The sequence below is a fragment of the Capra hircus genome, chromosome 16, assembly GCF_001704415.2.
Source record: "Capra hircus breed San Clemente chromosome 16, ASM170441v1, whole genome shotgun sequence".
In the NCBI taxonomy this organism is placed as follows: Eukaryota; Metazoa; Chordata; class Mammalia; order Artiodactyla; family Bovidae; genus Capra; species Capra hircus.
Genome location: NC_030823.1, coordinates 53,227,043 through 53,251,331, shown reverse-complemented (window position 1 = coordinate 53,251,331; position 24,289 = coordinate 53,227,043). Strand labels below are relative to the sequence as shown.

General features: G+C 40.3%; 1 protein-coding gene across 2 annotated transcripts in view; it reads left to right on the top strand.

The window, feature by feature from the left end:
* The window catches only part of C16H1orf158 (chromosome 16 C1orf158 homolog), a 49,432-nt gene that overhangs the window by 6,259 nt on the left and 18,884 nt on the right, over nucleotides 1-24,289 (top strand). Inside the window, exon 1 of one of the 2 annotated variants that reach the window (XM_005690881.2) lies at nucleotides 11,397-12,002. The exons of the other annotated variant lie outside the window; for it this stretch is intronic. Within the exon in view, the coding sequence (XP_005690938.1) occupies nucleotides 11,889-12,002 (114 nt within the window). The 5' untranslated portion in view covers nucleotides 11,397-11,888. Of the gene's footprint in view, nucleotides 1-11,396; nucleotides 12,003-24,289 lie in introns of those variants that run through there. 2 annotated transcript variants of the gene reach the window in all.

Genomic DNA, 24,289 nt, shown 5'->3' with positions numbered 1-24,289 from the left:
AGGCCGTTTTTCACTCTCCTCTTTCACTTTCACTGAGAGGCTCTTTATGTAAGTGTTGTGGTGCTAAAGAAGACTCTTGAGAGTCCCTTGGACTACAAGGAGATCAAACCAGTCAATCATAAAGGAAATCAACCCTGAATACTCACTGAAAGGATAATTCTGAAGCTGAAGCACCCATATTTTGGTCACCTAATGTGAACAACCGACTCATTGGAAAATCCCCTGATGCTGGAAAAGATTGAGGGCAGAAGGAGAAGAGGGTGTCAGAGGATGAGATGGCTGGCTGGTATCACAAATGCAATGGACATGAACTTGGGCAAACTCCGGGAGATGGTGAGGAATAGGGAGGCCTAGCATGCTGCAGTCCATGGGGTTGCAAAAAGTTAGACACGACTGAACAGCAGCAGCAAGTGATATGCAAATATACTCTTTTTATTTATTTATTTTGGCTGCTCTGTGTTACTTGCAGAACCTTACTTCCCAGATCAGGGATGGAACCTGCCTCCTCCACAGTGAAAGCACAGAATCTCAACCACTGGACTACCAGGGAATTCCCTTTTATAAAAATATCTCCTTTTAGAGATAAAGCTAAAGTCTCTTTGACCACCCTCCCTCAACTCTAGTACTTTTGATCTGGATGTATCTGCTGTTACCTTCTTTGGGGAGAGCAGGGTTGGTTTTCCAACCCTTTGAAACCTGTTTCTAGGCTTTCACATGTACAGATAGGTACCTACAGAAATACAGAGTATTATTTCGTGGGATGGCTTTGCTGTATATTGTATATAACAGAAATTATTCTGTACCTTTTGTACCACTTGAGTTTTTTTTTCACTCAACAATATATCTTAGAAACCTAGCCTCACAAACCATATAGATTCCTCTTGCTCTTTTTAGCTACTGCATGGTACTCCATGGGATGGTTCTATTACAGTTCTTAGCCGTTCCCTACAAATTTGTAGTGAACGTATCTGCATGTGCCTGCTTCTGTATGTGTGATTCTCTGTGATAGATTCAAGAAGGACTGAATCTATCCTTGGCCTGACACAATTTTCCACATTAATAGATACTGTAAAGATGCCTATCTGGGCTTCCCTGGTGGTCCAGTGGTTGGAAGTTTGCTTATCAATGCAGGGGACATGGGTTCGATCCTTGGTCTGGGAAGATCCCACGTGCCGTGGGGCAGCTAAGCCTGGGCACTGCAACAAAGAGTATCCCCTACTTGCCACAACTAGAGAAAGCCCACACATAGCAATGAAGATCCAGCACAGTCAAAAATTAATAATAAAGATGTCTGTCCCATTCCCCCCATTCCCCCAGCAGATCTCAGCTGGGAGGGAAGTAGTTGGACTGTAACCACCAATCCCAAAAGCAGAAAGAAATTTGATTTTGAAAGAAAATTGATTTTTTTTCCTTTTTTTTTTATTTTTTAAATTTTAAAATCTTTAATTCTTACATGCGTTCCCAAACATGAACCCCCCTCCCACCTCCCTCCCCATAACATCTCTCTGGGTCATCCCCATGCACCAGCTCCAAGCATGCTGTATCCTGCATCAGACATAGACTGGCGATTCAATTCTTACATGATATTATACATGTTAGAATGTCATTCTCCCAAATCATCCCACCCTCTCCCTCTCCCTCTGAGTCCAAACGTCCATTATACACATCTGTGTCTCTTTCCCTGTCTTGCATACAGGGTCGTCATTGCCATCTTCCTAAATTGAAGACTGCTTGACACCTGGTTGTGTGGGACATAGTTGGCTGGTAGGTCTATATTTTAAAGGGAAATGTCCTTAATTCAAACGAACTTCTCCAAGAATCAGCTGAGGAGTTGCGGCAGGCTGCAGTGTTACTGGTGTGTGACCTCTAACATACTTATCTTCATCTAGCAAAGTAAAGGACACCAGAATCAGCAGATTGGCTCCTCTTTCCCAGGTTGCCAAGTCTTGCTATTGGCTAGATCACCCCTGCTCCAACATTGCAGCTGGTTTCTTGCAAATGGCTGTACAAGGTTGATTCTGATAAGGCAGTGCCTGGGGCTTAGTTTCAAAGCACTTCTTATTGCAGGGAAAAACCCACAAGTGTGGGTCTGACCTCGTTATTGTGAAACAACTCCCTGCTTTGTCGTCACCAAAGGATAGAGCAGTTTTAATTTTAAGTTGAAGAGACATGTTGCATTCTGGGTTTGTTACTGCAGCTTCTGCAAAGAGGCAGAGTGATGGAAGACATGTAGTCTAGAACCAGTTGGAGGCCCAACATTTATTTAACCTCCTAAGCCCTCAGTTTTCTTGCTTTGAAATGAGGATAATCATGTGGAGCACATCTGGGTGTTTGTGTAAAGCAGGATGAATCAATGTAAGTTGTGGTTAGGTATTTGCTGTTCAGTAGACAGTTACAGACGTGCTGGTTACCAGACTCATAACTTATCCCCTGGTGGGGATAACAAGCTGTTTTTGTGCTCAGGAATTCTCTATTCAAAAAGAATATATAATTGTTCCCTTTGGGATATTTGTCCTAATTTCCCAAATTCACTCCTCTAATATAGGGAAAGGAATGGATTTTATTGCTAAAACTGGCTTGGTTTAGGCACAAAGGAAAGAGAAGATTGAGCATTTATTGACCTCTTATATGTGACAGGTATTTTATGAAGTGTTTTGTAGGTGACATTTCATTGTATTCTCTTAATCTTATTTTATGAAGTATAGGATATTGACTCCCAATTTTGTTTTTGCTGTTCAGTCGCTAAGTCGTGTCCGACTCTTTGTGACCCCATGGACTGCAGCACTCCAGGCTTCCCTGTCCTTCACTGTCTCCCAGACATTGCTCAAACTAATGTCCATTGAGTCAGTGATGCCATCTAACCATCTCATCCTCTGTCACCCCCTTCTCTGAGGAGGAACTAAAGAGCCTTTTAATGAGGGGAAAAGAAGAGAGGAAAAAGTTGGCTTAAAACTCAACATTTAAAAAATAAGATGATGGCATCTGGTCCCATCACTTCATGGCAAATAGATGGGGAAAAGGTGGAAACAGTGACAGACTTTATTTTCTTGGGCTCCAAAATCAGTGTGGATGGTGACTGCAGCCATGAAATTACTCCCAGTTTACAGATTAGGACACCAAAGCTGGCTTGACCCAGGAACTTGGTCAAAAGGAAACAGCTGGTAAGAGGTGGGACTTGAAGTGGAAGCCAAGTTTGTATGAGTACTCAGCAACCCCTTCCCCTCACCCCCAATCCCATTCCTTGTGCAATAACCCAAAGCTGATTGCCCATCTTTAAGAAGTGTTTCTAGGATGTACTGGACTGGGAGAAGTCAATATATTATTCACCTGTGAGGTCTCACCGTAGAAGGGTGCCACCTACTCTGAAATTAGGCCCTTCTCCTGTGGCTTGCAGAGTCTGCTCTAGCTCCTCCTGTGTGGCACTGAGCAGACACCAAAAGTGTCTGAACCTATGCTGGATTAAAGTAATCCCATTCCTAATAGGCACAGGTGATTGGAAAAGCAAATGGAAATCATCTCTGGAGGAAGATAGTATCATCCTAGACCTCATACCATTTTCACATTTAGTTTTTCAGATACCAGGCCTATGAGAAGAGAGAAACTAGCAATAGAAACCCACAGAAACAACAGGTAAAAAGAAAGGAAGCCACGGACTATAAAATAGCTCTGCTTATTATGTCCAAGTAAAATCTATATATATATACTTATAAATTAATCTATATAAATCTTTATATAATGGCAACCCAATCCAGGACTCTTGCCTGGAGAAGTCCCTAGAACAGAGGAGCCGGGCAGGCTATATAGTCCATGGTGTCACAAAGAGTCATACATGGCTTAATGACTAACACAATACATAACTACAATCTCTAAGTCTAAAATATATAAATCTGTAGATTTATAAACCTACAGATTTGAACATTTGAGGCAACAAGGAATAATCTGTAATTCAGAAGTTAAACCCTGGAATTGTAAAAAGTAGCATATATACCTAGATTATTAATCAAGTAAAATTTAAAACTGAAAAAATGCAACAAATCAGTGGGTGGGTTTAATTTCACATTAGGTACACATCCTTGAGAGAGGATATGTGGGCTGGGATATAGATCCGAAGAAACTATTCAGAAGTACAAAAAACAAAAGGATAGAAAATACGGAAGGGGGGCCAGAGACTTTGAGGATTCAGTGAGAAAGTTGTGGCAAATATGCAGCTGGTGTTCCGGAAAGAAAGGAAGCAGAAGCAATATTTGAACATGTAATAGCTGAGAATTTCCTAAAATAATTGAATGAGTAAATATCATATATTAATGCATATATATGGAATCTAGAAAAGTGGTACTGATGAACCTGTTTGCAGGGCAGGAATCGAGATGCAGACTTAGAGAATGGACTTGCGGACACGGGCAGGGCGGGAAGGAGAGGGTGGGATGAACTGACAGAGCAACCTTGACAAATATGCACTACCATGGGTAAACTAGATAGCTAGTGGGAAACAGGGAGCCCAGCTTGGTGCTGTTTGATGACCTAGATGCTGGGATAGGGGTTGGGAGGGGGTCTCAAGAGAGAGGCAATATATGTATGCATATGGCTGATTCACATTGTTGTACAGAAGAAACTAACACAATCAGTTCAGTTCAGTTGCTCAGTTGTGTCCGACTCTTTGCGACCCCATGAATTGCAGCACGCCAGGCCTCCCTGTCCATCACCAACTCCTGGAGTTCACCCAAACTCATGTCCATCGAGTTGGTGATGCCATCCAGCCATCTCATTCTCTGTCATCCCCTTCTCCTCCTGCCTCCAATTGAAAAGCATTATATTCCAATTAAAAAGACTATAAAAAGTATTTTATACTTTCCAATATACTTATCTTTATATGTATATTTTGGGCAAAATTTCTAAAATACTGATGCAAAAGGGCTGATCAACAATGCCACATTTTGGCTCTCTGAAAAGACTAATAAAGTTGATCATTATCTAATGAGACCAATACAGAAAAAAATATACAAGAGTAAGTTCTAGAAATAAAAAAGGGACTCCATCGCAGATCCTAGAGATATTTAAAAAAACAAGGGGATGCTATAAACAATGTACAAACTCAAATTTGAAAATTTAGATGCAATGTGTAAATTCCTATAAAAACACAACTTGCCAAACTGACACAAAAGGAAAGAGAAAAATGAGATTAGTTTTGTAACTAATAACAAACATTAAGTCTACAATGAAAAGCCTTAAAACAAAGATAAACAAAACAAAAATCTGGCCCAGATGCCTTGACTTACTTAATATTCAGGGATTAAACACATTAATCTTATGTAAACTGTCCTAGAGAATATAAAAAGTAGGCATATTCTTTCTGTGAGGTTAGCTTAATCATAATAATAAAATCTCCAAAAAATTGCACAAAGGAAACATTCAGGCTACGAAGTCTTACTCATGGATATAGAAACAAAACATTTCTAAAAAACATTTGGCAAGAAGAATCCAGAAATATTAGAAAAAAGACACTATATCATGATCATATATATGATAGCTTATACTAGAAATGCAAGATACTTTAACATTGCAGAAATAATCAATATAATTTATCACATTAATGGATTCAATGAAAGAAACTGTGATTATCTTAATAGATGCAAAATATTAAATATTATTTATGAGAGCTACCTCAGCAAATTTAGAATAGAAGGACACTTCTTGAACTCAATAAATGGCATTTACAAAAACATCATCCTTAATAGTAAACATTAAACTTTTTTCCTTACTAGGAATAGGACAAGAGTTGCTCATGTCATTTCTAATTAACATTGTACTGGTGGTCCTAGCCAATGTAAAAGACAAGTATAAAACCAATTAGAATTGGAAAAGAAGAAACAAAATAATTATTACTTGCAGATGCTATATTCCTGCATGCAGACTCTCCAAGAATCTACAGGGAAAGTACTAGAATTCATAAGATAATTAACAAAGTTGATGGCTATAAAGTTATTGTTGTTAAAAATTAATTGTATTTTAATATATAGACAATAATCAGAAAATGAAATAAAAATAATTCATTTAAGTAACATAAAATATAAAATACATAGGAACAGGAGATAACAAGAGAGTGAAAAGAATTCACAAAATGAGAGAAAATATTTGTAAAACTTATATCTGGTAAGAGATTAATATCAGAATTTAAAGAACTCCTACAACTCACTCCCACACACATCCAGAAACACCGCCCCCCAAACACACACACAATTTGAAAATGGGCAAAAGACATTTCTCCAAAGAAGATATACAAATGGGCAATAAGCACAGAAAAGATGATCAATACCCTTTGTGTGTGTTAGTCATTCAGTCATGTCCTACTCTCTGAGACCCCGTGGACTGTAGCCCACAAAATTCCTCTGTCCATGGAATTCTCCAGGCAAAAATACTGTCCATTTCTTTCTCCAGGGGATTTTCCCAACCCAGGGTTTGAACCCACTTCTGCACTGAGGCAGATATTGGGAAAATACAAATTGAAACTACAATGAGGTACCACCTCACACATATTAGGATAGGTTATCACAAAAATCAAAAAAGAAGAAAGAAAAGAAACAAAGCAAAAAGAAAAAGTAACAAATGTCGGCAAAGAAATGGAGAAACAAGAACCCTGTGCATTGCTGGTGGGAAAGTAAAAGTGGTGTGGTTGCTGTGTAAAATGGTTTTCTGGGGCTGAGTCCATTCTTAGGTGAAAACATGGAGTGTAGGTCAAACAGCTATCTGTAAACCAGTTTTCACAGCTGCATTATTCACATAGCTGAAAGGTGGAAACAGTCCAAATGTCCATCAACAGATCAAGAAAGTTTGATATGTATACACACACACACACACACATGCAAAATAGAATATTATTATTCAGCCATAAAAACCCAGCACTGAGGACTCTGTAGTGGGAACGACCTTGTTTCAAAGATTGGTTATTTCATGCAGTTTGACTACTTAATTTCTGTCTCTTTGTGTGTCATTTTTAACTAAATAAAGTCATAGAGTTTTGCATCCAAAAAAAAAAAAAAAAGGGAATGGAATTCTGACACATGCTACAACATGGATGGATCTAGAAAACATTAAGTTAAGTGAAATAAGTTATGAGGTACATGGAGCAGTCAAATTCACAGAGATGAGAAAGTAGAAAAAAGGTTACCAGAGCCTGAGAGATGATGGAATGGGGAGCAATAATTAACCACTATTGCTTAATGGGTACATAATTTCTGTTTGGGATGATTAAAAATTCTAGAAAATGTGGAGTAATGGAAACAAAGACATACACTGTTGAGGGGATGCATAATAAATTGATGTAATGCTTTGGAAAATATTATTAATTTGACATTGTCTAGCAAAGTTAAGACATGCATACCCTATGACCCAGAAACCCTGCTCCTAGGTATATATCCAAGAGCAGAGGTCTTCAAGGCATGGTCCATGGACTCCTGGGGATCCCCAGGCTCCTTTCAGGAGATCTTCAATGTAAGTACTATTCCAGGTGGCATAGTGTTAAAGAATCTGCCTGCCGATGCAGGAGACACAAGAGACTCGAGTTCAATCCTTGGGTTGGGAAGATCCCCTGGAGAAGGAAATGGTAACCTACTTCAGTATTCTTGCCTGTTGCCTGGGAAATTCCACGGACAGAGAAGCCTGGGGAGCTATAGTCCATGGGGTCTCAAAGAGTCAGATACGACTGAGTGACTGAGCATGTCTTCTTAATAATATTAAGGTACTATTTGCCTTTTTCCATGTTCTTGGCATTTGCATTGACAGTACAAAGGTGACGTTGGGTAAAACTGCAAGAGCCTGTGCATAAATCAAAGCAGTGCCATTATCAGTTATATTCTTCACCACCACACACTTGCAGTTAAAAAAAATCACTAGTTTCACATGAAGTGTCCTTGATGAAGAAGTAGAAATTATTAATTTTATTAAATCTCAACGTTTGAGCAGACATCTTTTTTACATGCTGTGTGAGGAAATGGGAAGGACACGTGTGAGAAAGCACTGCTGTGGCATGTCCACGTTCAATGGTTCTCTTGAGAAAGAATTCTGTGTGTGCAATTGTTTGAGTTGTGAGCAAAGTGAGTTGGGCTTTTTCTTGTACCTTGTGGGATTTTAGTTCCTTGACCAGTGATCAACCTGAGCCCCTTTCAGTGGAAGCACAGAATCGTAACCATTGGACAGCCAGGGAATTCCTAGGGCTTTCTTTTTTTAATGAAACTTTTACTTGGAAGAACAATTGGTAGACAAAACCATGGTTATTAGAGTTGGAACATTTGCTAAATGTGTTTTTAAAAATGAATGATGAAAGGCTCTCACTTCAAAGAAAGCAATAGTCAGTAGTTACTGCCAATAACAAAACTTTGAGCTTTCAAGCTCAACCTAAAATTTTGGGAAAACTTGTATCTACCAATGTGACTTTGTCAACTTCCTACTGTGTGCTTTTCTGATGATATCAGTAGGGATATTAGCAAATGTGATTTTGGGGAATATTGTATAATGAAACATGTTAACATTTGGAAGATCTATCTGCACAGCTCTATGAAATAATATTTTCCAAAAGACCACCAAGATGTTACAAAATTACAAGTAGGTTAAAGATCTATCCAAAGCACAAGATCAACCAGTGGATTTTAATATAGTAGAGCTCAAAGAGTTCATTGAGTAGTAGACTTCATTCAGACTCCACAGTTCAATTAACCTTTGAAAACTGCCACGTGGGCACTCCCTTAGCGATCCAGTGGTTAAGACTATGCATGTCCATTGCAGGAGACATGGGTTCCATCCCTGGTCTCAAAGTGGGATCCCACACACTGCAAGACATGGCCAAGAAAAAAAAAAAAAAAGGCAAACCAAACAATTAATTTCAAGGGCTAAATTGTTACTTATAAATTAATAAATATTAATATATAATATAATTCATTGGGTTGGCCAGTTCTGTGGTGTAAATATTCCTACCATGACCAATTTCAAGTAACCAACATGACTAGAATGTAGTGTCAGCTCTCACAAACTGGTACAGTCTGGCTCCAGACCACTAATATAATCCACACTTTAAGTCATAGGTTTCACGAGACTAAAAATTTGAAAGAATACTGCCCTAGAAAAATGGCACTATCTGGCCATCAGGATACTTGTTCTGTGCCCCCCAAACTTATAGGAACCACAGCTACAGGGACTTCCCTGGTGGCTCAGATGGTAAAGAATCTGCCTGCAATGTGAGAGACCTGGCTTCAATCCCTGGGTTGGGATGATCCTCTGGAGAAGGGCACGGCGACCCACTCCAGTATTTTTGCCTGGAGAATTCCCATTGACAGAGGAGCCTGGTGGGCTACAGTCCATAGGATCGCACAGAGTTAGTCACGACTGAGCACCTAAGCACAGCACAGCTACATGCAACACAGATGATTCTTAAAAACATTAACTGTATTGAGGAAAAGAAATCAGACTCAGATGAATATAGGGTATAGGATTCCATTTATGGAAAGCATGGAATTTATTATAACTAAATTGACTATAAACCATTTCATTTATTTTAAATGTAATTTTTCATGTTTGTGTTACACTTTATAATATGAAGTTTTTTTTAAATGGAATTATACAGAACACGTAGCTCTCCTGCGTTTTGATTGGAAGGACATCCCATCTTACTGGCTTAAGCCCTACTCAAACTACAGTTCTGCCAAATAGAAGTTTGCTCTGTTCTATCTACCATGCCCTTTCCTTGCCACATGCTTTGTTTCAATATGGAACAAATAGTTTCCTGGAATTCCTCTACTGTAGTTTCAAGATCATTGGAAAGCACTTTCTCTGAATTGCCTGCTTGAAATTGAATGTCTTTACTTGTGGCAAGCAAGACTACTAAAAAAGAAGAACTAAAGAGCCTCTTGATGAGTGAAAGAGGAGAGTGAAAAAGTTGGCTTAAAACTCAACATTCAAATAACTAAGATCATGGCATCCGGTCCCATCACTTCATGGTAAATAGATGGGGAAACAATGGAAACAGTGACAGACTTTATTTTGGGGGGCTCCAAAATCACCACAGATGGTGACTGTAGCCATGAAATTAAAAGACACTTGCTCCTTGGAAGAAAAGCTATGACCAACCTAGATAGCATATTAAAAAGCAGAGACATTACTTTGCCAACAAAGGTCTATCTAGTCAAAGCTATGGTTTTGCCAGTAGTCATGTATGGATGTGAGAGTTGGACTATAAAGAAAGCTGAATGCCAAAGAATTGATGCTTTTGAACTGTGCTATTGGAGAAGACTCTTGAGAGTCCCTTGGACTGCAAGGAGATCCAAATTAGTCAATCTTCAAGGAAATCAGTCCTGAATATTCACTGGAAGGACTGATGCTGAAGCTGAAACTTTGGCCACCTGATGCGAAGAACTGACTCATTGGAAAAGACCCTGATGCTGGGAAAGATTGAAGGCAGGAAGAGAAGAGGATGGCAGAGAATGAGATGGTTGGATGGCATCACCGACTCAATGGACATGAGTTTGAGCAAGCTCTGGGAGTTGGTGATGAACAGGGAAGCCTGGTGTACTGCAGTCCATGGGGGTGCAAAGAGTTGGACACGACTGAGAGGCTGAACAGAACTGAAAAGAAGACTACAGTGTGGTGCTTCTTTAAAGTGAAGCCACTTAGTTGTGTCTGACTCTTTGTGACCCCATGGACTGTAGGCTACCAGACTCCGCCATCCATGGGATTTTCCAGGCAAGAGTGCTGAAGTGGGCTGCCATTTCCTTCTCCAGGGGATCTTCCCAACCCAGGTATCGAACCCAGGTCTCCTGCATTGCAGACAGATGCTTTACCATCTGAGCCACCAGGGAAGCCTACTTATTCTTTAACTTAACCATACATTGCAAGGCATCTTCCTGTGTCAGCATTTTTTAACAGCTACAAGGTATTTCATCATATGATATGCCACAGTTTGTTGAGCCAGCCCTCCATTGGTAGATATCTAGATGGTTGGTTCTTGATTTTTTGGCTTAATGAATAAGCAAAGTCATTGTCTTTATCCCATTGGACTGAGCTCTATTGGGAAGAAGCCCTGGTCTAGCCACTGATGCATTGTACTAATAATTCCAGGTCAGTGCTCTGAATGTAGCATCTGCTTGATAGAATGACTGTGGAATGAATGAATGAAGACGACCTGAATGAATCATATTTATTAGCATTCTTCCTGGAAGCCCCTTAGGCAGAGGGGCAGACAGGCAATGAGTAGAGCCCAGTGGTAAAAGAACTGAATCAGAGTGGATTTAAATCTCAGGTCTCCACATGTGTGACTTGAGGTAGCTACTTAGTCCCTCTTTACTTCAGTGCCCTCATCCATAAAATGGGTACAGTTATGGCACCTGCTTCATAGGACTCTTTGAGGGTTAAACAAGTGAGTACATGTAAAGGTCTCAGCATGGGCCTAGCACATCAGCATTCATTAAATGGTAGAATGTGATAATCTCAGCTCATCTAGGTATAAAAATGCAACATGCATGATACCTCTTGGTAACCAGGAAGTTACATGACATGGAAACCAGGTCCTTCTGGCTCCTGCTTTTGTGGTGACTGCTGTTGGTTTGATTTGCTTTTTTAACATCAATTTTGCTTCTGAGGAATCAGCTGCCCCCTTAAGGAGAGTATTTATACTCACAGTCTATCACCATGGAGATTGTCAACAGTAGGGAATCCAAGATCACATCACCTCTTTCTGGAGGCTGAAAGTGGACTCTCAGGGCCCTTTAATCCTGCAAATTTAGCTGGGTGTCATCTACATTCGGACTGCTAAAAAGAAAAAAAGGCACCTCAAACTCAGCAGCTTCATAACATCTCCCACCCCGAAAACTTAAACTGTGTCAAGGCAAAGAAGCTTGGGACAAATGCAGTTTCTTACTGCCGTAAGTCCACAGTCATCCTCCACGCCAAGCTGGAAGATTGAGACCAAGTATTCAACAAGAGTGCTCACTGGAAACTGGACAGAAGAGAGGAGGAAGGTAAGAAAAAAGAAGGTGGACAGAGGGCTCAGAAGGAGACCTGGCAGGGAGGATGAGTGAAGGCATTGTGTACGTATGTGCTCAGTCACTCAGTCATGTCCAACTCTCTGCCACCCCACGAATTGTAGCTCGCCAGGTTCCTTTGTCCATGGAATTTTCCAGGTAAGAATGGAGCGGGTTGCCATTTCCTACTCCAAGGGATCTTCCCGATTCAGAGATTGATCCCTTGTCTCCTGCATTAGCAGGCAGAGTCTTTACCACTGTACCACCCGAGAGTATTATTATTTCTAAATCAAGGGCCACAAATACTTAGATCTTAAGAAGGTAGCATTAGGAACTCTGTGCAGAGAGACTCCCTAACACAGAGGAGTTACATTCAAGCAGTCGTCAAATTCCCCATTTATATCTTGAAAACATCATAGTACAGGTGTCAATAAGGTTGTGCCTTGAAGTTCTATAGTCAGCGGAGTGTTTCTAGGCATCCAATGTTCTTTGTTCCTAATTCAGCCGCATCTTGATTTGAAGAACATCTGCTCTCCCTGGGTTGGTCCTTCCGGATGTATTACTTGCCAAGGCAGGCTTGACACTCCTTGTCTTGATGTCCAGGGATGAACTGCTGCTCTCTGGCACCTGTTCCACAACTTTGCCCTGCCTGTGCATTTCACCTTTCACTTTCAAACCAGAACAGATGTGCTCTTGGTGTTCCCATTTATCTTAAAGACCATCTCAAAATACTTTGCCTAAATTGACCTGCATAAAATTATGTATCTTCATTTGTGGCAATCAAGACTGGCCCACCTAAGTTTCTGCAGACATCTAGATATCTTCATATCTTCTTGGAAAATAGTCAAGGGAAAGAGGGTGAGACAGAATTGTCAGGTTTGCTGTAAGTGTGGGAAAGGTTAATAGTGACTTCTGAGAACTAGAAAAGGCTCTTTTTATGTGGGAACTTTAGCATTTGTCACTCTTCTGGTCAGACATGGCTTTTGGCCATTTTTAGCTCTGACTGCACTTGTCTTTGTCTGTGGAGTAAGTGTGTGTGTGTGTAATCCAAGAGCAAGAAAGACTGGTTAAGCAATCCCATTGAGCTCCTGTATGCAGAGCAGTACCCGGGGAGATTATGGGCTGATCCTACACCGACTGAGAGGAGATTGCATAAAGAAAGCAGAGTTGGAGCAATTTCAGAAAGATGGCAGACTAAGAAGTTCCAGGTCCCTTCTTTTCCCATGGAAACACTTAAAAAGCAACTGTTAGCCTAATTGAAACAAATATATGGGAGCTCTGGAAAACAAAGGTCTATAGCAAAAAAAATCAAATGCCCATTTTAGAAAAAGCCACATTCAAAATGGTAGGAAACTCCATGGTGTTTTTACCTGCCCTCCCCTCATTCCTGCCCGAGCACAGCATGGGGCAGCGTGGGAGAAGCACCAGTTCCCAGCTCCCAGTTCCCTCCCTGGAACACAGAGGGAGTGGAGCAACACTGTAACTTGTCTGGAGGCTGCTGGAGGGATTGGTCTCTGTTTTGCTAACTCAGAGCTCAAACAGGAAAAAGTGGGTAGTTCATATTTCAGGCCAGGAAGAGCTTGGAAAGCAGCAGTGGTCAACAGTTAGTGAAAGCTGACAGGGGACTACAAACTTGCAAAGGTCTGGGGATAAGAAATTATGGGTAGAGAAATGCAACAGAACATCTAAGACTCTGAAAAGAAACCAGGGAGAGGCTTCTTGGAAAAATAAAGGAATTTTAAAGCAGCTGTGTATACAAGGAGAAATAAAAAGCGCAGATACACACAGACACAGAGTCATAGGCAGGATGCATGCTCACGTTCAGAAAAGTTGGAAGAAGAATTAAAACCTTTCTATCTGACCGACTCCAAGACTCAGAACATGCCCACTGCTTAGTAGAGATCTTTCCTTGTGTGGAGCCAGTCTGCAAAGACCAGGAGAGATGGCTGTTTTTCTCTCAAGTGCTCAAAAAACAAACGAACAAACATAAGACTTAAAAAGAAACAAGAAAATATGGTCCACTCGAAAAAAATTAAGTGGCAGAAACAGTCCCTGAAGAAACACAGGCAGCAGTAGTACCAGAGAAAAACTAAAACACAAAACAACAACAACAAAAACTTGTCTTAAATATACTTAGAAAGCTAAAAGGAAATGTGGACAAAGAATTGAAGGAAATCAGGAAAATAATATATAAGCAAAATGAGAATATTAATGAAAGATTGAAATTCTAAAAAGGAATCAAACAGAAATGTGTGTGTGTATACTCAGTCGTGTCTGACTCTTTGTGACCTCATAGATTGTAACCCACCAGGCTCCTCTGTCCATGGAATTCTCCAGGCAAGAATACTGGAGTCGGTTGCCATTTCCTCTACCAGGGGATATTCCTGACCCAGGGATCAAAGCCATGTCTCCCGCATATGCAGGCAGATTCTTTATCCCTGAGCCACCTGGGAAGCCCAAATAAAAAAATGGAATTGAAATATACAGTAACATTTATGAAAAAAAAATTCACTAGAGACATTCAAAAGTGGGTTTGAACAGACAGTAGTAAGAATCAGAAAACTTGAAGATAGATTATTTGAAATTATTGAGCCTAGGTAGCAAAAAGAGGAATAAATGAAGAAACATGAGCAAAGGCCAAAGACTTGTAGGACACCCTCAAGTTGACCAATATGCTGACTATGGGATAAATTAAAAGAGAAAGGGGCAAAGAGATTATCTGAAGAAATAATGACTGAAAACTTCCCAGACTAGATATGGATCTACAAATCCCAGAAGCTCAGTGGAGACCAAATAAGTTAAATCCTCAGATACACAGAGACAATTATAACCAATCTGTTGAAAGTCAAAGAAAAAGAGAGAATCTTCAAAACAGCAAGAGAAAAATGACTCATCGCATACAAGGGAGCCCTAATAAGATTATCATTAGATTTTTCAGCAGAAACTTTGGAGGTCAGAAAACAGTGGGGTGATATATTTAAAGGGCTCAGTCCCCGCAAAGCAAAACCTAAATAAAACCAAACCCCACCCTCCCAAAGCCCCATCCCACTACTGACTGAGAATAGCTCAGCCAACAAAACTTTCCTTCAAAAATGGAGAAATAAAAACTTTCCCAGATAAACAGAAGCTGAGGGAGCTCATTACTGCTACATCTTCCCTACAGGAAGTGCTAATGGGAGTCCTTGAAGTTAGTATGGAGAAATGCTAAACAGTAACTTGAAGTTATATGAAAATATAAAGACCCCTGGTAAAGATAAATGCACAAGTATAGACACCAGCATTATTGTAATTTTGGTTTGTAATTCCATCATTTTCTACACAATTAAAAAACACAAAAGCATAAAATATTATAAATTCATGTTAATGGGTACACAGTATATCAACATGTAATTTGTGACATCAATAACACAAAATGAGGGAGGGCAAAGCTATATCAGAGTAGGTTTTTATTAATGAGTTAAGGCAAGATAGTATGAATTTAAAATAGATTGTTATGCAATTTGGATGGACATAGAGATTATCACACTGAGTGAAGTAAGTCACATAGAGAAATAATATATGACATCCCTTATATACAGTCTAAAAAGAAATGATACAAATGAACTTACTTACAAAGCAGAAACAGACTCACAGACTTAGAGAATGAATTTATGGTTCCCTGTGGGGGAAGGGAGGGGAGAATGAATAATTAGGGAGTGTGGGATAAATGTGTACACACTGCTATATTTAAAATGAGTAACCAACAAGGACCTACTATATAGCACAGGGAACTCTGCTCCAGGTTATGTGGCAGCCTGGATTAGAGGGGAGTTTGGGGGAGAATGGATACATGTGTATGGATGGTTGAGACCCTTTGCTGTCCACCTGAAACTATCACAATATTAATCAGCTATACTCCAGTATAAAATAAAAAGCTAAAAAATTAATTAAAAAATAAGATAGATCACTATTAATTTAAGATGTTATGTATAATTCCCATGATAACTATGAAGAAAATCTCTCTAAAATATACACAAGAGGAAATGAGAAAGAAAAATAGGTCACTACTAAAAATTAAATAAACACAAAGAAAAGTAGTAATGGCGAAAAGGAGGGACAAAAAGCCCTATAAGACTAAAAAGAAAACAAATAACAAAACGGTAAAAGTTAATAACAGTAATTACTTTCTTTTTTCAGTAATTACTTTAAATGTAAATAGATTAAATGCTTATCAAAAGAGATTTGCAGAATGGGGAAAAAAACCAAGATTTTTTTTCATCCACCATCTATGAGACTGTGTTTAGATCTAAGGACATACAAAAGTTGAAAATAAAAGACTACAAAAGGATACGCCCTGCAAATATCAACTCAAAGAGAGTGAGGTGGCACTGTATTAATTTCATAGAAAATGAAGTCTAAGTAAAAAAATGTTACAAGAGCCAAAGAAGGGCAGGGTATATAAAAGAAAGGATCAAGAAGAAATAGAAAGTATGAATAGACATATAACTAGTAAGAAAATTTAATCAGTAATCAAAGAGCTCCCCAAAATAAAAGCCCAGGACTAGGTGGCTTCACTGGTGAATTCTACTTAGCTTTTAACTACTTTACCAGAGGGCTTCCCTGGTAGCTCAGAGACCAAGCTTTGCCTGCAGTGCAGGAGACCCTGGTTCCATTTCTGGGTCAGAAAGATCTGCTGGAGAAGGGATAGGCTACCCACTCCAGTATTCTTGGGCTTCCCTGGTGGCTCAGATGGTAAAGAATCCACCTGTAATGTGGGAGACCTGGGTTCCATCCCTAGGTTGGGAAGATCCTCTGGAGAAGGAAACAGCTACCCACTCCAGTATTCTGGCCTGGAGAATTCCATGGACTGTATAGTCCATGGGGTCACAAAGAGTTGGACACAACTGAGTGACTTCCACTTCACCTTAACGTAATAAAGACCGTATATGAAAAGCCCAGCAACAATCATACCCATGCAAAGGAATGAAGTTGGACACCTACCTCACACCATATTCAAAAATTAATTCAAAATGAATCAAAGACCTATATGTAAGGTCTTTAGGTCTATATGTAAGACCTAAAATTATAAAACTCTTAGAAGAAAACAGGAGAAAATCTACATGACATTAAATTTGGCACTGATTTCTTGGATATGACACCCTTAATATAGGGAACAAGAGAAAAAATAGATAAACTGGACTTCACCAAAATTAAAAACTTTATGTATGAAAGAATTTATTATCAAGAGTGAAAGCAGGCTCTTGCAGAGACATACTTGCCTATTTATATTCTTAACAGCATTATTCACAGGAACTGGAAGCTAGAAGTAATTCAGTGAGGAATGGATAAGCAAAATAGAGCATATACATACAATAGAATATTACTCAATCTTTAAGAGAAAGGAAATTATGAAACATGCTACCGTGTAGATAAACCTTGAAGACACTAAGTTAAGTGCAATGTTCAGTTCAGTTCAGTTGCTCAATCATGTCTGACTTTGCAACCCCATGGACTGCAGCACACCAGGCCTCCCTGTCCATCACCAACTCCTGGAATTTACTCAAACTTACGTCCATTGAGGCACTGATGCCATCCAAAAACCTCATCCTCTGTTGTCCCCATCTCCTTCTGCCTTTAATCTTTCCCAGCATCAGGGTCTTTTCAAATGAGTCAGCTCTTTGCATCAAGTGGCCAAAGTATTGGAGTTTCAGCTTCAGCATCAGTCCTTCCAATGAATATTCAAGATTGATTTCCCATAGGATGGACAGGTTGGATCTCCTTGCAGTCCAATGGACTCTCAAGAGTCTTCTCCAACACCACAGTTCAAAAGCATCAGTTCTTTGGTGCTCAGCTTTCTTCACAGTCCAACTCTCACATCCATTCATGACCACTGGATGTTAAACCATAGCCTTGACTAGATGGACCTTTGTTGGCAAAGCAATGTCTCTGCTTTTTAATATGCTGTCTAGGTTGGTCATAACTTTTAATTTCATGGCTGCAGTCACCATCTTCAGCAATTTTGGAGCCCCCCCAAAATAGTCTCTTACTGTTTTGACTGTTTCCCCATCTATTTGCCACGAAGTGATGAGACCAGATGCCATGATCTTAGTTTCCTGAATGTTGAGCTTTAAGTCAACTTTTTCACTCTCCACTTTCACTTTCATCAAGAGGGTTTTTAGCTCCTCTTCACTTTCTGCCATAAGGGTGGTGTCATCTGCATATCTGAGGTTATTGATATTTCCTCTGGCAATCTTGATTCCAGCTTGTGCTTCATCCAGCCCAGCATTTTTCATGATGTTCTCTGCATATAAGTTAAAGAAGCAGGATGACAATATATAGCCTTGATGTCCTCCTTTTCCTGTTTGAAACCAGTCTATTGTTCATATCCAGTTCTAACTGTTGCTTCCTGACCTGCATAACAGGTTTCTCAAGAGGCAGGTCAGGTGGTCTGGTATTTCCATCTCTCTGAATTTTCCACAGTTTGTTGTGACCCACACAGTCAAAGGCTTTGGCAGAGTCAAAAAGCAGAAATACATATTTTTCTGGAATTCTCTTGCTTTTTTGATGATCCAGTGGATGTTGGCAGTTTGATCTCTGGTTCCTCTGCCTTTTCTAGAACCAGCTTGAACATCTGGAAGTTCACGATTCACGTACTGTTGAAACACAGCTTGGAGAATTTTGAGCATTACTTGACTAGTGTGTGAGATGAGCGCAACTGTGTGGTAGTTTGAACATTCTTTGGCATTGCCTTTCTTTGGGATTGAAATGAAAACGGACCTTTTCCAGTCCTGTGGCCACTGCTGAGTTTTCCAAATTTGCTGATATAATGAGTGAAGCACTTTCACAGCATCATCTTTCAGGATTTGAAATAGCTCAACTGGAATTCCATCACCTCCGCTAGCCTTGTTGGTAGTGATTCTTCCTAAGGCCCACTTGACTTCACATTCCAGGATGTCTGGCTCTAGGTGAGTGATCGCACCATTGATTATCTGGGTCATGAAGATCTTTTTTGTACAGTTCTTCTGTGTATTCTTGCCACCTCCTCTTAATATATTATGCTTCTGTTAGGTCCATACCATTTTTGTCCTTTATTGAGCCCATCTTTGCATGAAACATTTCCTTTGTATCTCTAATTTTCTTGAGGAGATCTCTAGTCTTCCCCATTCTATTGTTTTCCTCTATTACTTTGCATTGATCACTGAGGAAGGCCTTTTTATATCTCCTTGCTATTCTTTGGAACTCTGTATTCAAATGGGTATATCTTTCCTTTTCTCCTTTGCTTTTCACTTCTCTTCTTTTCACAGCTATTTGTAAGGCCTCCTCAGACAGCTGTTTTGCTTTTTTGCATTTCTTTTTCTTGGGGATGGTCTTGATCCCTGTCTTCTGTACAATGTCATGAACCTCTGTCCCTAGTGCAATGTTAGTCACCAAAGACAAATACTGCGTACTCCCTCTTATACAGTGCGTGCCGTGCTCAGTCGCTTTAGTTGTGTCCAACTCTTTTTTGACCCCATAGACCTCCCCCAGGCTCCTCTGTCCATGGGATTCTCCAGGCAAGAATACTGGTGTGGGTTGCCATACCCTCATCCAGGGGATCTTCCTGTCCCAGGGATGGAATCCACGTCTCTTATATCTCTTGCACTTCCAGGTAGAATTACCACTAGCGCCACCTGGGAAGATCTGAGGTACAGCAGTGTAGTCAAATTCATAGAAATAGAAAGTACAATGGTGGTTGCCAGGGGCTGAGCAAGGGAAGAATGGAGAGCTGTTGCTTAAAGGGGACAGAGTTTCAGTTTGAGATGATGAAAAAGTCCTGCAAGTGGATGGAGGTGGTGATTGTTCATCAATGGGAATGTAGTTAATGCCACTGCACTGTACAGTAAAATGTAGTTAAAAATGGGACTTCCCTGGTGGTCCAATGGCTAAGACTGCAAACTCCCAGGGGACCTGGGTTTTGATCCCTAATTAGGGACGCACCTAATCAAGTCGTTCAGTACTAAAGAACCTGCCTGCCAAAGCAGGAGAACCAAAAGATGAGGGTTCGATCCCTGGGTTCAGAAGATCACCTGAAGAAGGAAATAGCAACCTGCTTCAGTATTCTTGCCTGGGAAATTCCACGGACAGAGGAGCTTGGCAGCCTACAGGCCATGGGGTCACAAAAGAGTTGGACATGACTTAGCGACTGAGTGCACGCACGCACGCGCACACACACACACACGGAACTAGATTCCACATGCTACAACTAAATAGATTACACATGCCAAGACTAAAAATCCTTTGTGCTGCAACTAATATGCACTGCAGCCAAATAAAATAAAAATAGTCAAAATGGTAAATTTTATTATTCATCTTTTATTACAATGAATTTCAAAAAACAATGAAAAATTGTGATATAATAGGGCTTTTCTGGTGGCTCAGATGGTAAAAAAATGCAGGAGACCTCCCCTGGATAAGTGAACAGCTACCCACTCTAGTATTCATTTATTTTAAAACTTACTTATTTTTATTGAAGGATAACTGCTTTACAGAATTTTGTTGTTTTCTGTCAAACCTCAACATGAATCAGCCATAGATATACATATATCCCCTCCCTTTTGAACTTCCCTCCCATCTCCCTCCCCATCCCACCCCTCTAGGTTGAGACAGAGCCCCTATTTGAGTTTCCTTAGCCATACAGCAAATTCCCGTTGGCTATCTATTTTACATATGGTAACGTGAGTTTCCATGTCACTCTCTCCATGCATCTCACCCTCTCCTCCCCTTTCCCCATGTCCACAAGTCTATTCTCTATGTCTGTTTCTCCACTGCTGTCCTGGAAGTAAATTCTTCAGTACCATTTTTCTAGATTCCATATAGCATGCTTGGGGCTGGTGCACGGGGATGACCCAGAGGGATGTTGTGGGGAGGGAGGTAGGAGGGGGATTCATGTTTGGGAACGCATGTACACCTGTGGTGGATTCATGTCAATGTATGGCAAAACCAATACAGTATTGTAAAGTAAAATAAAGTAAAAATTAAAAAAAAATAGATTCCATATATATATGTGTTAGAATATGATATTTATCTTTCTCTTTCTGACTTACTTCACTCTGTACAATAGATTCTAGATTCATCCACCTCATTAGAACTGACTCAAAGGCATTCCTTTTTACGGCTGAGTAATATTCCATTGTGTATATGTACTACAACTTCCTTATCCGTTCATCTCTCGATGGACATCTAGGTTGCTTCCATATTTTAGCTATTGTAAATAGTGTTGCAGTGAATAATGGGATACATGTGTCTTTTAAAATTTTGGTTTCCTCAGGGTATATGCCTAGGAGTGGGATTGCTGGGTCATATGGTGATTTTATTCCTAGTTTTTTAAGGAGTCTCCATACTGTCTTCCTTTGTGGCTCTGCTGCTACAGAATCTGCCTGCAATGCGGGGGACCTGGTTTTGATCCCTGGATGGGGAAGATCCCCTGGAGAAGGGAAAAGCTACCCACTCCAGTATTCTGGCCTGGAGAATTTCATGGACTATACAGTCCATGGATACAACTGGACATGACTGAGGTACCTTCACTTTCACTTCACTTTCATACCATCTTCCACAGTGGCTGTATTAATTTGCATTCCCACAAACAGTGCAAGAGCATTCCCTTTTCTCCACACCCTTTCCAGCATTTACTGTTTGTAGACTTTTTGATGATGGCCATTCTGACTGGCATCCAGTCTCATCACTTCATGGGAGATAGATGGGGAAACAGTGGAAACAGTGTCAGACTTTATTTTTTTGGGGCTCCAAAATCACTGCAGATGGTGATTGCAGCCATGAAATTAAGACGCTTACTCCTTGGAAGAAAGGTTATGAGCAACCTAGATAGTATATTCAAAAGCAGAGACCAGACTAAGGTCTGGCTAGTCAAGGCTATGGTTTTCCCAGTGGTCATGTATGGATGTGAGAGTTGGACTGTAAAGAAGACTGAGCGCCGAAGAATTGATGCTTTTGAACTGTGGTGTTGGAGAAGATTCTTGAGAGTCCCTTGGACTGCAAGGAGATCAAACCAGTCCATTCTGAAGGAGATCAAACCTGGGATATCTTTGGAAGGAATGATGCTAAAGCTGAAACTCCAGTACTTGGGCCACCTCATGTGAAGAGTTGACTCATCGGAAAAGACTTTGATGCTGGGAGGGATTGGGGGCAGGAGGAGAAGGAGACGACCGAGGATGAGATGGCTGGATGGCATCACTGACTCGATGGACGCGAGTCTGAGTGAACTCCGGGAGTTGGTGATGGACAGGGAGGCCTGGTGTGCTGTGATTCATGGGATCGCAAAGAGTCGGACACGACTGAGCGACTGAACTGAACTGAACTGATTCTGACTGGTGTGAGGTGATAGCTCATTGTAGGTTTGATTTGCATTTCTCTAACAATGAGCAAGGCTGTGGTTTTTCCTGTGGTCATGTATGGATGTGAGAGTTGGACTGTGAAGAAAGCTGAGGGCCAAAGAATTGATGCTTTTGAACTGTGGTGTTGGAGAAGACTCTTGAGAGTCCCTTGGACTGCAAGGAGATCCAACCAGTCCATCCTAAAGGAGATCAGTCCTGGATGTTCATTGGAAGGACTGATGCTAAAGCTGAAACTCCAGTACTTTGGCCACCTCATGCGAAGAGTTGCCTCATTGGAAAAGACTCTGATGCTAGGAGGGATTGGGGGCAGGAGGAGAAGGGGATGATAGAGGATAAGATGGCTGGATGGCGTCACTGACTTGATGGACATGAGTTTGAGTGAATTCTGGGAGTTGGTGATGGACAGGGAGGCCTGGTGTGCTACGATTCATGGGGTCGCAGAGTCGGACATGACTGAGTGATTGAACTGATCTGAACTGAATAATGAGCAATGTTGAACATCTTTTCAAGTGTTTGTTAGCCATCTGCATGTCCAAATAGAGAAATGTCTATTTAGGTCTTTTTCCCACTTTTTTTTTTTTTTTTTTTAAGCAGACCTATGGGTTTATTTATTCATTTATTTTTACTTTACAATATTGTATTGGTTTTGCCATACATTGATATGCATCTGCCATGGGCGTACATGTGTTCCCTATCCTGAAGCCCCCTCCCGCCTCCCTCCCCATCCCATCCCTCTGGGTCATCCTAGTGCAGCAACCCCAAGAACCCTGTATCATGCATTGAATCTGGACTGGTGATTCGTTTCACATATGATAATATACATGTTTCAACGCCATTCTCCCAACTCATCCCACCCTCGTCCTCTCCCACAGAGTCCAAAAGACTGTTCTATACATCTGTGTCTGTTTTGCTGTCTTGCATATAGGGTCGTCATTACCATCTTTCTAAATTCCATATATATGTCTTAGTATAGTGTATTGGTATTTTTCTTTTTGGCTTACTTCACTCTGTATAATAGGTTCCATTTTCATCCACCTCATTAGAACTGATTCAAATGTATTCTTTTTAATGGCTGAGTAATAGTCCATTGTGTATATATACCACAGCTTTCTTATCCATTCGTCTGCTAATGGGCATCTAGGTTGCTTCCATGTCCTGGCTATTATAAACAGTGCTGTGAACATTGGGGTACATGTGTCTCTTTCAATTCTGGTTTCATTGGTGTGTATGCCGAGCAGTGGGATTGTTGGGTCATATAGCAGTTCTATTTCCAGTTTTGGGGGTTGTTTTTCTGGTAGTGAGCTATAGGTGTATTTTGTGTATTTTGGAAATTAATCCTTTGTCAGTTGTTTCATTTGCTATTATTTTCTCCCATTCTGCACATTGTCTTTTCACCTTGCTTATAGTTTTCTTTTTTGTGTGAAAGCTTTTAAGTTTAATCAGGTCCCACTTGTTTAGTTTGGTTTTTATTTCCATTCCTCTAGGAGGTGTTCATAGAGGATCTTGCTTTGAATTATGTCATTGAGTGTTCTGCCTATATTTTTCTCTAAGAGTTTTATAGTTTCTGATCTTACATTTAGGTCTTTAATCCATTTTGAGTTTATCTTTGTGTATGGTGTTAGAAAGTGTTCTAATTTCATTCTTCTGCATGTCACTGTCCAGTTTTCCCAGTACCACTTGTTGAAGAGGCTGTCTTTGCCCCATTGTGTATTCTTGCCTTCTTTGTAAAAAAAAAATAAGGTATCCATAGGTGCATGTGTTTATTTCTGGGTTTTTTATCATTTTCCATTGGTCTATATTTCTGTTTTTATGCCAGTACCATACTGTCTTCATGACTGTAGCTTGGTAGTATAATCTGAAGTCAGGAAGGTTGATTCCTCCAGCTCCATTCTTTATTCTCAAGACTGCTTTGGC